General features: G+C 45.1%; 1 protein-coding gene across 3 annotated transcripts in view; it reads right to left on the reverse strand.

Annotated features, from left to right (window-relative positions):
- Positions 1 to 15,279, reverse strand: part of ALDH1A2 (aldehyde dehydrogenase 1 family member A2) — a 161,249-nt gene that overhangs the window by 15,386 nt on the left and 130,584 nt on the right. For all 3 annotated transcript variants that reach the window (XM_029950725.1, XM_029950726.1, XM_029950723.1), the window contains 5 exons: positions 9,162 to 9,264; positions 7,294 to 7,478; positions 5,781 to 5,945; positions 4,934 to 5,091; positions 4,533 to 4,607 (listed from right to left, as the gene is read on the reverse strand). In XM_029950725.1, the coding sequence (XP_029806585.1) occupies positions 4,533 to 4,607; positions 4,934 to 5,091; positions 5,781 to 5,945; positions 7,294 to 7,478; positions 9,162 to 9,264 (686 nt within the window). The remainder of the gene's footprint in view (positions 1 to 4,532; positions 4,608 to 4,933; positions 5,092 to 5,780; positions 5,946 to 7,293; positions 7,479 to 9,161; positions 9,265 to 15,279) is intronic.

Raw genomic sequence — 15,279 nt, forward strand, 5'->3', positions numbered from 1 at the left:
CTAAAGTCTCTGAGTGCCCTAAAGTTTCTCCGAGCTATTTCTCACCTCATTCCGGGGTTTTTCTCTCAAATTTACTTAATACACTTAACTTCTGTGACACACAGGTTCCACAGTTAAGGAAGCTTCAACCGCCCGACAGTGCAAAGGCAGAAACATGGGCATCAGTCTCTCTGTACGGTCGCCTTCCTGGCTCCACAGTGCGTCAGGGCTCAGGCACACTTAGACGCCTGTATTCCTCCTTCTGAGCCAGACGAGGCTAGATTCCCTAACATGAACCAAACTTGGCCTGCCTACAGGTTAAGGTAAAATGTTAGATTTTGGGGTCTCTCAGCCAGGCATTTTAGAAAATCACTCCTAAAACAGAGGGATTTCTGTTTAGAACATATCCTTCCCTGCTCTTTTCCTTCCTACAGCAGCATCATTCAGAACAGGGTTGCCAGACTGCCTGCATCAGAATCATCCCAGAAGCCTGTGAACAATGCAGACCCTCAGCCCTCACCCAGAGTTACTGGAGAGCAGGTCCCCACACAGGCACAGCCAGCAAGCCCTTCTCCCAGACTGCAGGTGATGCCTGGTGCACATGCATGCTAGGCATGCACAGATGTGCACACATGTATGCTATGGTGCAAACTTGGGAAGCCCTGATTTAGAATACCCTAATAATGCTTATCTTCAAAGCCTGTGTCCTTAGTTTGTAAAATGTTGAGGCTCATACTTTCCTCCTACCTTCCCACCTCCCCCCAGTTTGTGACATGTATTTTATAGCCTGTCTCAGGGAAGCTTAAATGAGGAATAAGGGGGAAGATGGGAAGAATGAAAGGGGGGGCGGCTGGGGAGGGGTGGCTGCAGGCCAGAACCAAGGTGAGCTCAGCCCTCTCTCTGGCCAGCCCATCAGGTAACCTGTAGAGGGCAGTCCTCCACAGCTCTCCTGGGTTGGGGCGGGGGTGGGGGGTGGGGAGTGGTGGGGGAGACCTCTGGAGCTCCCAGAGCCCTCCTTGGAGTTTGTCTTGGGAAAGTGCTACTTCTCTTCTCCATGGCTCTGGCTCCTTGCCAGAGATAAATTCTACTCTCCGGAGGAAGGTAAGTGGCGTTTCTGGGACTGCAGTGAGAAGAAAGAGTAGGGGAACCAGGAGAAGGCAGGTTCTTCTATTTGAAGCCTTTGTGATCACTCTATATCATTTAAAGAAGGAAAAAAACAAACATGTTTTGGGAGCAAGTAGGGACAAAGAATCATATAATTTAGACAAGATGAAGTGAGTCTCATCAAAGAGCACTGTTTCCTAATTATTTTTTAACTGCACTGGGAAGGCCCACTCACTAGAAAACCAGTGAGACAAGTCGAGAACGGCTGCTTCTCAGTCTCCTGGGCCATGGTTCTCTGTGTGGTTCTGACGCGGCCACCGTGTCTTCTTGACTCTCTTTCCAGAGGAGGGGAAGGTTTCTAAAGGGAACAGACTAGACCTGGACAATGTCACAAGCCTGAATCCTGCCCATGCTGAGGGTACAGGGCTACCCTGGGACAGGCTCCATCAGCCAGCAATTATTTATTATATTTTATGCCCATGATTCACTCTCTTAATGATCTGTGGCAAAACACCATGAGCAGCATTCCCAGAGCCAGTGACTGCCCCAGGATTTTGTAGGCCTAAAAAGCACAAACATAGAAGCAGGACATGAAGTAGCAGGCTGAACACATCTTGAGAAGCAGAAGCAGAACGTTAAGGCCATATGCACGATAAGAAGAGATGCCCGGAATGCATGAAGACTTTATAAAAGCTGAAACAATACTAAGAGCTGATCAAAGAGGATCCAGTTTGGTTCTGGGTGCTGGCTGTAACACAAGTGGGAAGTGCTGACGGCCAGAAGCAAGGTTGGGGCAGAAGTCACCTCTCCCCAGCATTCCCAGAGATGGAGCAGAAGCTGATGAAACTAGCCCGGACTCAGGAAAAGTTCTGCCACACTTCCAAAGTAAGACGTGTGTCAAGAAAAAGAAGGACCACCTACATAACATTCATCTGCTTGACCATTAGCAATGACAGCAGCTAACGCTTCTGAAAGTCTGGATGTCTGGGATACTGAATTCTACCATTGAGTCCTCACAGCAATCTCTGGGGGTAGGTGCGATGATTACTCCTGTTTTATAGACGAGGAAACAGAGGCTTAGTGAGAGTAAGTGATTTGTCCAAGGTTGCACAGGTATGAAGTGGTGGAGCCAGGATCCATCCCTGAAGCAGTGTGATACCAGAAAGTCTACGCTTCTCAAAGCTAAGCCTGACTTACAGTGGAATGGCCGAGGGCTAGAAAAGACCAGCTCAAGTATCTGAAGCATGTAAATCCTCTGTGCTGGTCTTACGGCTTCACTGTACATTGTCCCCAACACCATACTTCTTTCTCCCCCAATGCCCCTACCCACTCTCTTCCCACTGGACCCTGCTTTGCCACCAGCCCTGCACACACACTTCCTTCTCTCCGTCCAGCCAGACGTGCTTTCCTTTCAAGGTCGATTCAAGTACTCATATGTGATCATACCTACAGGTTTTCTAGACTTCTACAGTTTCACAAGGCTCTCCCTTCATCCTTGAATTCCACTATTACCTTTTGGTCTTTTCTGGAATTCTTTGGATTCTTTCAATGTTGTAGATTTTATTTATCAAGCAAAATTTCGAGTGCCTTAATGAGTCGCATCCTCCCCCACAGGCCAAGCACAGTGCTTTGCATATACTATACGGCTCTTTAGTAGATTGATCATGGACTAGCATTTGCTCACAAAAGGATGCGTTTAATAGTGGCGGAGGGGAATAGACATGGAAGAGGTCTCTACTTCCGAATCATAGGATTTAAAAAACATGGAACCAGCTCCTTTCAAAAGAAGGGAAAGATTTTTTTTGGAGGAGAGGAGAGGGTGCATCAGCTCAGGAAGACCTTGGATATCATCCACCCTTGGAATGCTGCCCCCCAAAAATCCATTTATAGGGGCACCTGGGTGGCTTAGTTGGTTGAGTGTCCGACCTCAGATCAGGCATCATCTCAGAGTTCATGAGTTAGAGCCCCACATCAGGCTCACTTCTGTCAATACAGAGCCTGCTTCTGGGATCCTCTGTTCCCCTCCCTCTCTACCCCTCCCCTGCTCACACTCTCTCTCAAAAATAAATAAACCTTAAAAAAATCCATTTATATATGAAGGCTGCAAATAAAATCCACTTGAGTATAGGTTTCCTTTGTTACAGTCCCATTTTTCAGGTTCTTTGCTTTTCAGGAGGACTCTTCCCAGCTCTGATCAAACCCCTGAAGACCGTCTATACCTGGCCTGCCTGCTTCCTTGGCTGGATATGACGGGAGCCACTGGGAGCCTACGTTCAAACCTCACATCTGCCACTTACTGGCTGTGTGACCTGGGAAAGCTGCTTAACTACTGTAAGCCTCAGTTCCCCAACCCAACCATGCGGGATGTGACGGTAAGTGTATCATTCCCATTTCATCATTGTGAAAATCATATGAGACAATGTCAGGAAAGAAGCTAACATAAAACATATACAGAACAGGCATTTAATTAATGATATCGATCATGGTTATTGTAAAATCCTCGCAACTGGTCTTTCTCCTCTAGTCTTTGCCAGAACATCCTCTATATGGGAGAAATCTTGGCCTGAAGACCTCTGATATCTCCTTAGCTCCCATAGAACACTTAAGCCCTCTGAGACTGTGTTTCAGCCAACCTTCCCACTAGTGTCTTAAGCAAGCCCCCTCTGGTCATTTTATGTCCAAACCCTGCAGTCCCAGACTCAGAGAATCTACAGAGGCCGAGCAGGTGACATAAGCCAGTGGCGTGGGTATGTGTAAAACAACTGACAACCAACATTTAGCTCCCAGAAGCCACAGGAGTGGTGAGGAAGGAGACAGATTCCAGAACTCACAGCTGCAGTGATTTTGCCATGGGGGAATGAAAATAAGCAAGAAATCTAGATTTTATGGAAAGCCTCTTCATTTTTGAATGCCAGTTAAGGATTTGAAAATGTTGTAAGGCAAAACAAAACATTTCTGCAGGCCAGATTTGCCCTTGGGCTGGCAGGTGTGACCTTTGTTTCAAACACACCCAACTCCCGGATGCTCAGCATTTGCTGTGCCTTCATGTCTTTGTTCCGGCTACTCCCTCTGCATAGGAGTAGCCCCCCCAAAATGAAATGTTATTTGTTCTGTGAAGGCTTCTCTGACCCCATCAGGCAAAATTAATGGATTCTTTCCTCAGTACTTGCAAGATGTGTGACACACTTCTATTAATAAAACGGCCCTTATTATATGAAATAGATGGTGCATTAACTTTTCTCCACTCCCACTTAAGGCAAGGGAGCTGTGTCCTATTCAGCTCTGTAGCACGTAGTACAGTGCTTAGTTCACAGAAGTAAGTGCTCAACAAAATGTTTGTTTAACTAATAGATGAGAGTAAGAGAAATAAACAATGTTGTGACTACTCCTCTAGGCTGGTATTTGCGATCCCCATTTCTCTGTAGGCACCAGCAACTTTGGACACTTACATTTCTCTCCCATTTCCAGACATCTTGAATCCCCCAAAGGGGCTCTGGGCATTTAAGGCGTTGTAACAATTGATCCTAAGAGAAGAAAACAGTAGCATTAGTTCTGAATTCTGCTTGCTTGCACAGAAATAGTACCACTGGCATACTATTTCCTTTAAAAGTTTTATTTTTTTAATTCTCTTTTTTTTAATAAACCAAACATTTGTAATTTAAATTTGCTTTGACTTCCTGATCTGGCCAGGAAGGGGTGTATATCCATCCTCAGGGTGAGGTCTGCTTGCCTTTGGTCTTCCCCATCCTTCCCAGAGAACGTGCTTATTTTACCCGGGGTCTGGAGATTACGAGGCCCCCCAATGGCCACTGACATGGGTTATGACCAGGACAATGATGCCTGATCTTACCAAACAGTCCCGGCCTGCATTGCAGAAGACACTGTGAGGGCCTTGTTGATGTCATTCGTGAAGACAGCTGCCACAAGTCCAAAGTCTGAGTTATTGGCTCTTTCAATAACTTCATCCATAGTCTTAAACCTCAGAATCTCCTGAACGGGGCCAAAGATCTGCAACAAAATCATATGACTCAACACGGGGCTGCTCTGCCACTCCCTTACCTACTTTCTACACTGCAAAGCAAGTCTGCTCTGGTGTCATTACTTAAACTTCATTTCATGTTAGCAGCACAGAACTGTAAAATATCCCAAACTTTGAGAGAATAGGATTTTCCACGCATCTAACCTTTAAGTTTGCTCAGGACTCCAACCCCTCCACCCTGGCATCACTCGATGCTCCTGTATATACTAATGCTGCCTTCTCTGTGATTTCCAGGACCCTGCTCCAGATCTCAGAACTACTGGCCTGGACTGGTGGCTGATGTGCTCTGGGTCCCTCTTCCATATGAAGGTGAGGACGCGTGTGTGCCTTCTCTTTTCTGGTGAACAGTTTAGTAACTCACATTTGACGAAATGGACCCGTTGCGAGTGTGTTACTAAGGACAATGATGGGCTATGATGACTGTCCTCTGGGCTAATAATAATTGCAGTCATTTGGCAGGTCACCTGGCCTCCAACTAGCTTGCTTGCCTTTTGATTTAACATTTTCTTGAAAGTGGGATTTTTCACAGCCATGTTTTATCACTGTTACAGAATATATATAAAATATAAAGACCTAAAGCTAGAATATCATACTCTAGAAGCGCTCTGGAAACCATTCCAGAAAGATGTGGCTTTTGTTAGAACCCCACATTTGATACCTCCTCCTTGGCAATCCGCATGTCATCGGTGACATTGGAAAACACCGTGGGCTCGATGAAGAATCCCTTTCGGCCCAGCCCTTTGCCTCCACATTCCAGCTTGGCACCCTCTGCCACACCACTCTGGATGAGTTCCAGGATCTTGTTGTACTGTTTCTTATCAATCTACAAAAGAAAATTTCCTAATGACTCTGTGTAAAGTAAGCGTGTTCTCAAGAATCTTTCATTTGTGCTTTTTTTCAAAGCTCCATTATATCTAGTCACATCGCATGGACCTGCTCTCATTTACCCATTCTTCACCTGCAAAACACAGTGATTTTTGTGTGATTCAACCCTGCATGTTGGGAATTCCAATGAATGTACTGCATTGATGAGAGTGCCAGATCAGAACTACCAGATTGAGGCCATGTTTCCAGATGATAGAGAAACTGGCTAATTGATCAGTCATTGTTTGCAAATGGGGGAAACTGACCTCTATAACCAAATGAACAGTTCAGCAAGTTGTACTAAGAAGCTGAAAACAACAGGTGAGCTATATGGTGTTACACGTCAGATCATACAGGGATATATTTTTAATGGAACTCCTATTACACCCATAGAGGAAAGGATCAAACACAAAAAGTGAGGACTGTTCTCCTATTCCATAAAATTAGTCTTATCCCACACAAGTTGTAATTATCACTCAGTTATTATGGTAAAAAACCTAAATTCACTTGGGTTTGAATTGCTCCTCAATCATCTTTCAAATGGTCTCCGAACTTAGGTGATGTTGATTCTTATTGGGAAGACCCACACTCTAGAGATCCAGATGCAATCTGGTCCAAACAGCCTTGACAAATTCTCAGGCTCTATCTATAGTTTAAAACCAGAATTCTCTCGGGAAATAAGCCTTGATGATTGTGGAGAACCCACAGAGCCAAACACTGTGAACTGCAGGGACTTTTGTGGCCCTCTCCTCTCTCTCCTCCCCTCCCCATCCCATCACATGAAGCATTCAGGGTAAGCGATAACCATATAGCAGAGTGGAAAGGAGGCCCTCGTTTCTTACACATTTACAAGCCACAAGTGACTTCCCCAAGTAGGTCAGCTTGGTGGAGAGATTCCTTGGCCACTGAAGAAGGATAAGTGGCTTCTAAGAAAGAAAGATGCCCACTCTCCCTGACAATGGCAATTGTAGGGGGGTCTTGAAGGTCAGTGATTACCACCAGACTGTTCTCAAGGTCAACATCTATCTTGTCATGCACAGGTCTTTCTTTAGAGCTAAGACACTCCAATTTTCTCTCAAAGTTCAAAGTATCCTTAGGGCAACCCTAATCCCTTAGTGTTTCAGAGATAAAATTTAGAAAGGAAAAAGGAAGCATGAGGAATAAGAACGCCTCACCAGCTACATTTCTAGCCATGCAGACAAGGTGCAAGAGTAATGAGGAAGTGGGAAAAAAAAGTTTCTGGGGTCCCACTAGAGTGTCCAGTGCTCGCCAAGGATTAAGAAAGCAGATGTTTATTATTTCTCTACCTGGGGTCCCTGCTCAGTGGTGGGATCAAAGGGACTCCCCACAATGCGCCTCTTGGCCCGCTCCACACTTCTTCTCACAAACTCCTCATAGATGGACTCCTCCACAAAGATGCGAGACCCCGCCGTGCAGCACTGGCCTTGGTTGAAGAACACCCCCTGGTGAGCCTGCTCCACAGCATAGTCCACTGAAAGAGGAAAAGAGCCATGTCCTCAGCACTAGCTCGCCTGCGGAGAGGCCTGTCCATGGGCCCCCTCCCTTCCCTCTCTCGGAGCCTCAGGTGTGATGCGGTGCTCAGGGCAGAGCGAACGGTGAGTAGGTAGCACCGAGAGCACTGGATGGAGAACGCAGCTTAGTTCGACATCTATCTAGACCCTGGCGTTGCTTGCTATGTGAACTTGGACAACTTCACTTCTTTGAGCCTCTTTCTTCTTCTGTAAAAAGAGGGACTGGACCACGTCACCTAGAGCAGAGGTCTCAAACCCCAGTATGCCAAGGGGCTAGGCAGGAAATGGAGTGGTAGGAACCTGCCAGCTACTCAAACACTCTGATGGAGGCTCAGAAGGAAAGCCGCTGCATTTGGCTCTTGCTCTGCGTGAATGTAAGCTGCTGGTTGCTAGACGGCCAATTTTAAGGAAAATCAGGACTTTTATTGTGCGGTTTTTATTTTTTCAAGTGCCTGTGTGACATTTAGACAGGTAAATGTATGTATGCCCTGCATCTGATCTATGGACTGCCAACATGCAACCTTACCCACAGAACCTTGTAGCTGTATGCTTAATTTGTATTTTGGTGAATTAATAAGTTAGAACAGAAACTGATCTTCTCGAAAGTCACCAACTTTCCTCTATATTTACATGGGATCGTGTAATGGCATATACTTTTTTCATGTCGTAGCGTACACTTCAAGACTAGTTTGGTGTGTGCTAGTTGCTAAATGATTGACTCAGTCACTCATTCACCAGTCAACCAATCGCATCAATGGAGGACCTACTCCCCAAGAGAGATGGAGGTGTGGGAGTTCTGGTTCCTCTGACAACCAGCATGAAGCTGAGGCTGAACTCTCCGGAGACTCCAAGCTGGGCTGAGGGTCAGGCAAACTGCTTTCCGATCTCTCCAGCGGTGAAAGGGAAAGCAGCGGTGCCTGGCAGGATGGGAAGAAGAAAAAGGAAGACTGAAAGAGAATCTGGAATGGTATTCCCTGGAAAGCTTTTTGAAACAGAAAGGCCACACCTAGGCAGGATGGACTGGACACATGGGGTTTCCAAGGTTTTCTGTTCCACACCGTCACAGAGTCCTACCACCAAGGTGTAATCACCTCTGATGTAGGTCTAATTGTACGGGACTGACCAAAGTATGTTGTCATTCTGGCTGAAAGTCATGGAAGCGGCAGAGGATGGGGGCAATAAACAGAGAAGGGGCTGTGGGTTTGGGAAAATGTTGGCAGGCCTAGTGAACCAGAATTTTCTTAATGACCTACAAAGCCACCAGGCACAGTTGCGAAGTTTTCAGATTTCTTGAACCCAGGCAGGGAGAGTGTATTTCAGCTTTTCGGAGGCTCAGACCACTGCTCTTTCCACTACACAGCCCTGAGCAAGCCTTCGCCTCTTCTACCCAGCTCTATGGCATTACAGAGTCAAAGCAGCTCATCAGCGTCCAGAAAACTAACTCTATTCGGCTGCCAACTGACAAGCACTCCTTCCCATTACTAGACTATCTGCTCCTTAGAAGGAAGGGTCCAAATCCTTTTACTTAAGTGTCCCTTAGCTTCGCAGATCTTTTTCTTAGTGTCCTATCAAAAATGGAGATACCAGAGAGGTCATCGGAAGGCAGTGTGCTGGCACATGTATGAGATCTTTGGTTGACTTACAATCAGCATCAGCAAAAATAATATTGGGGCTTTTTCCTCCAAGTTCCAGAGTTACTCGCTTCAAGTTACTTCTTCCAGCTGCTTCCTGGATAAGCTTTCCGACCTGAAAGAAAGGAAATGGAGGGAGGGTTTGCACACCTTGCAGCTGAGACAGTCAGTGGCCAAAGCCACCTCTGGGCAACAGTGGGAGGCAGCAGTAATAGATCCTGCAAGGCAAACCAACCCAGTAGATGAGGCAGAAATAGCTCCTGTGGTCAAGTTGGGTGAACAAGATACAAGTCAGCTGGGATGCAGTCTGTCTGTGCTGGAGTTGGAAGACTGCTTTAGTTTCATGATGGAAGGAACATGGAAAAGTGGTTTAATCTGGAATCTTAATCGCTGGCCTCCAAAGAAAAAGCCAACTGGCTCCACATGAAAGACAGGATACATGATGAATATAAAAGAAAATCTTCATATATTTACAAAAATACCATGTAGGACTTTAATCACATGGCTCAATGAAAATATAGATGTTACACCTTTGCCTCTTCCTAGGTCTATAGTAAAAGGATTCCAGATAGCTGAAGATCTGTCTATACTGTGCAATGCCTATTTACCTAGAAGCCAAGCAAACAATAGGCCGAGTTAGAGATCACATTTACCATGGTGTGAACTCACATTCTAATGAAACTAGAAGTGTCAAAATGGAAACAGAGGAAGAACACACTGCCTCAGTGATAGAAATTCTGTCAACTCTTTTAGAGGCTGCCTCAGCTGAATAGTGTTTTCCTTGCCCAAGGGAATACCCTCGCCTGGGTGGCCTGGCAGCAGCAGGGGTGGAGGGGCCCTTGTACTCAGCTCACCAAGACCGCTCCACAGGGCCACAGAGCTTCACCATGCTGCATGTGGTTGGCGGAAGCTGTCAGACCTGCACAGTGGCTCATTTGCCCCTTGTGCTCCCTCCCCTTCAGCACGGATCCCTAATAAATAACCTCCATGTCAAACTCCGTCTCAGCAGCTGCTGCTGGAGAACTTGACCCTAACAGGGTGCTACTCTACTCTGGGGTAGAGGTCACAGTATGGGAAATACCAAGACACCAAATTGCCCAAATAGGCAGTGTGCTCTTGTTGGGATCAAAAATGCTACTTTGGTCTGTAATCCTACTGAAAATAAAATATTTAAAAAGCCTGGAGAAGAGAAATGCTAAATTCGAGTCCCTTCAAGCCCCCTGTTTAGATCTTTGAGTAGGACTAACAACTCCTCAAGCCATGTAGTCATGGTTAAAAGAAAATCTTCTGGAACCTGGAAGGTTGTTTTTTTTTTTTTTTACTGATTTTATCACTTACCAACTGTTTGACCTTGGAAAATTTACTTCTTGGAGCCTCGGTTCCCTCCTCTGTAAATGGGGTGAAAAATAGTATCTACCTCTGAATTCAGGTGTCCTGGGGATTAAGTGAAGATATTTGGTCCTTAAAACCCACCTGATACACAGTGTGCCCACACATGGTTACTACACACAGGCGGGGAAAGCCAGGGCCCCGCTCCTTCCAGGTTCAATATAGAGCAAGGGAGGTGATCCTAAGAGGAGCTACTGCTAGACTTTCTAGAGCAGGGCTCCCTTGACTGCCTATGCTTATCAGTTGCTTCAGGAAAATACTAGGGAAACTCTGACTTCGCTCAGTCTCCAATATTACTCATTCACTGGATTAAATGCTTTTATGTTTTTATTATTACTCTACCTCATGGCAAAAAATTTAGAAAATGTATTTTCACTCTGAGCAACAAATCTAACCACGGGGGAAAAATAGTGAGATCTCTGAAAGAGCTAGAATTGGTGTTTCTTAGTTTGTAGGACAATGCTAGTTTCCAAGGGTTAAGAAATACTAACATCCAAGCCTAAAGATTAATGGGCAGGCATCAGCCCACCAGCCAGATGGCCCTCTTCCTGCTCTGCCAGCCTATCTGCCTTCTACTTCAAGGTAAACTCCCAAGAAGACAGGCTAATAAAGGCCCTGTTCTCAGGCAAATGTGCTTCCTCTCCTTCAGGAAGAAAACACATGTACACAACAGAAAGGAGAATCCAGCCCTCTGTCCTGGCAAGAGGACAGCAGTCGGGTGAAAATTACGACCGAAGCCTGAGATCCCTAGTGTGAGAGGGGAGCCCTCAGAACAAGGGCGGCTGGGATGACAGCGCCATGGGGAGCACCATGGGGAGTCCCTGACGGCTGTCCTCTGTGACAGCCTATTCTCCTGAGGAACTCCAGGGTTCTTGGCTCTCTCTGCCCTGAGAAATCCATATTGATAGTGATTTGTCTTTAAGTCCAGAAAGATAAACAGACAAGTGCTTTCTTAAAGAAGGCAATCACTGGAATTCCTGAACTTATTATTAATTATATTAGAAAACTAACATTTACTGAGCTGATCTGTGTCAGACATTTACACATATTATAGCTCATTTAAGTCTCTCAAAAATCCTACATAGTAGGTACCATCCTATTTTAAAGATGACCAAACTTAGCAGTTGGAAGTCAATGGGTGTTGCCACCTTACCCAGTGGGTGGGCTGGCAGAGCCTTTCAGACCCCAGGTAGACAGATGCCAGGGCACAAGCTTGCATCACTCCCTCTATGCGCCTCCCTCTCAACTTTCTGCCTTCCTTTCTGTATTTACTGAGCACCTAATGTGTGCCACACACCACCACAATCTTGTCCCTAAACTCCTAATTGTACCAAGGTGAGTAGGAATATCACCTTTTATAGATACAAGTGATGATCATAAGCCATCGGTTGCAAAACTTGTATTTTGCCTTCATATTGGCATTAAAAACCAAGCAAAAGCAGGGGGAAATCATGGGTTTTACACAGAGTAAGATGCTGAATAAATGTTTGGGGTTGGTAAAGCAAGTGAGGGCACAGCTGGCATTGCATTTCTGTTAACCCTACTCCCTGACATTAATCAAAAAGTTCTAGGGGCTGGTATTTTTTTGCCACTAGGAATGTTGTTCAGTGATTATTTTCATGGCTACGGTAACTATACAAAAACCTTGCTCAGTCTATGGTCATTGGAGAATACCTAAGAATAATTTTTCCTGTGTCAGTGCTTTGCCAGCCTTTCCTTAGAAACCAAATTTGTGCTAAACAGTGTGAGGCAAATCTCAGATGAATAATGCCTTTCCTCTTCATCTTTGGAAGAAGGTCAAGTTGCAGCTCAGTGTTAAGAAACAACTGAATGTGTTAGGCCTTGGGAGAACCATTCCCATCTGGAGGGGCCTCTGAAGAGGACACTGAGATCCGTTTTCAGGGATTCCCTTCATTCAATACACATATATATTCCTGGCTCTCCAATGTCGTCCCAGGTGCAACGCTGGGCACAGCCCTGTACCAGGAAGGACCTCACAGCTAAGAGGACTCCCATACAAACCTAGCAGGTGCTCACTAAGTGCAGATTTGCAGTCCACTGGGACAAAAACCTGGGTCAGATTTCATATTAGATCTGAGTGGATGGAATTATGTTCTGAGGTACTTTGTTATAAGCCAGAGTCAGAGCTTTATCCACAGATTAGGGCTTTGGAGAATTCGGTATTACTCATGAATTCTCTCCATGAGTGGACAGAGGTTAAATGACCCCAAATGGGAGGCACTTCTCATTATCATTACCAAGAAGGCAAAATACATAGTGGAAAGGAAAATAGATGCAAGTCTAAAGCAAGAGATTTCTCTTTAGCAAGATATTCTTAATAGGGAAAAGGAATGCTTAAAAATAAAGCATTCGAGTGAGAACCGACTCTGCGTCTGCTTATAAAATATGACAGGTCCCATGCAAACCAACCAAAAACACTACCTGCACAAACCCCATACAAGGGTTTCCAAAATTAAACTCTATGGAGTTAGACAATTCCAGAGAAAACAAAATACAGACACTACTTGAGCGCCTGGGATTAATTGGCCCTTCCTAGATGGGAGGTAGTGAGTAGCACTCCTTGGGAATATGTGTGACCCTGGTCACAGTGAGCCCCTCTCTGCAAGGTGAGAAGGTGGAAGTGCACAGACAGATAAAGGGGGCTGCAAGACACAAAGGCCTGAGAGTGGTTAAAAGTCAAGTCAACAGTGATGGATTTATAAAACCAAGCCCTATTCTGATAAAATAGGCAACATCTCCTGCCTCATCACTGGCAAGCTGGCTACATGCAACCATATTCAAGCTTAGGGACTACAGTTTGGCCCACAGGAGTCAGGAGACCCAGGTTACACACTGTGATATGGCACCCAACTCCTGCTTCAATTTGGGAAAGCCACTTTGGGTCCTTAAACCTCAGTTTCTTCATGTACAGAATGAAGGCACAAGCCAAGCAGTTCCTCTGTTCTCAATACTCGAGTTAGCTGGAAGAGTTTTATAAGACACAGAGGACTCCCGGAACCCCTGCCTGTTGTTAGAGTCTGTACACAGTTCTGCATTTTTCTTGCTTACGGAGAAGCAGCAGCTTTTCATCAAAGTTCCCAGCTGCACAGAATGACAGACAAACCTGATTTTTAAAAAAGTTTCCTGGAGAGAGGTCATTAGGAAAGAGTGATGGCGTTCTTGCCAGGTGGTTTCTTAACTTTGCATCCCCTGTGGTCGGCTGCATCTGTGTACCCCAAACAGACCAGGGTGGAAAGTGGGGGCTCACCCACACATACTGGAACTGGGCTCACTCTCAGCAGGAATGTTGGCACAGATCAACTCTGACTCCCATCCTCATTTTGAATAGGCTTCAAGATTGATATGAGGTATATTCCTGGAAGAGCCACAATGTACCCGACCATGTTCACGGCAATGTGGCAGAGTAGGGAAATGCAATTTGGTGCTTTGCAAGGGAAAGGATTTGTTATACAGAACAAAGAGAACGTGAAAGGCCTTTCACGCCTTCTTTATTTAGGGCTGTTTCCCTGAACAGTGTTTCTGAAGCTGAGTAAAATTTTTATTAATTACTGAATTACATGTATTAATAAGTGTAGATTCTTTCTCAGGGATATGCCACCTTTTAAAAAAACCCAGAAAAATCTTTAGTGGAGAGTTCAGTAAACTGATTGGAGATGCCTGCTTTTTGGAATATATTTTCATTTCTTAAACCTGTAACACACTGCCTCTATGGCTTTTTCCCTCCTCTCCTTATTTTTCACGGTTGTGCTAACTGGCTATGATGGAAACAGGAATGCCAAAAATATGTCACTGGATATTTCTTGCCCTTCTGAAATACCTAGAAAGAATAGGTCAAATCAATTCTGTTCAGATTTCTACCTACAAGTAAAAGGACCAAGAAAGTTGAGCAGTTCCTTTAATTTCAGTGATAACCGCAATTTGAAACTGTCAAATCCTGATTATGAAAATCACCATGGCCGCTAACAACCAGTCCCACTATGGCACACCTGTCCCTACAGCCACACAAACCACACGCCCTTCCTGGAACATGCCTCTGTGTCTTTGTACAAGTGGTTTCATCTGCTTAAAATGCCTTCTCTTCCCTTGCGTACTTGATAAATCCATTTTTCCTGGCCTATTTCTGCTACTTCCTCTGTGAAGCTAGCTTCCAGACCCACCCTCCCCACAGATCTGGTCTCTGATCCAACAAAACTCTCACACTGTTCTTGTTTCGTAGCTGTCTTCTGGACTGAATTTGTGAGCAGAGAGACTCTATCTATCTACCCACCTGCCACCTACCTGCCATACATATGGAAGATTTTTCTCATTTGCTGGGTCATTTTACCAGAACACCTATTCTATGAGGTCTCTTGGAATCAGAGCCTATGTTAGGGAAACAATGAGAGACTGGAATACAGGATGTTTGTGTCACGGTACTTGTACTTTGCCATAACTAGCAGAATAATTTTGGGCTTCCCTTTCACTTATCTTTGGCTTAAATTTCCTCCTTTTTAATGAAAGAAATGGCTTCATCTAACACTGGCTGCACTCTTCCTGGAGCAGGTAAACACTTTTTCTATGTCTGGGCTCTACCTCAAGAGACTCTGATTATTTTACTCCAGATTATTTTTAAAAGTTCCCAAGAGGGATCTGTTCATGTCTTCTGCCCATTTCTTCACTAGGTTATTTGTTTTGTGGGTGTGAAGTTTCGTGAGTTCCTTGTATATTTTAAATACTAGCC

This window comes from Suricata suricatta, chromosome 9 (assembly GCF_006229205.1).
Source record: "Suricata suricatta isolate VVHF042 chromosome 9, meerkat_22Aug2017_6uvM2_HiC, whole genome shotgun sequence".
Taxonomy (NCBI): domain Eukaryota; kingdom Metazoa; phylum Chordata; class Mammalia; order Carnivora; family Herpestidae; genus Suricata; species Suricata suricatta.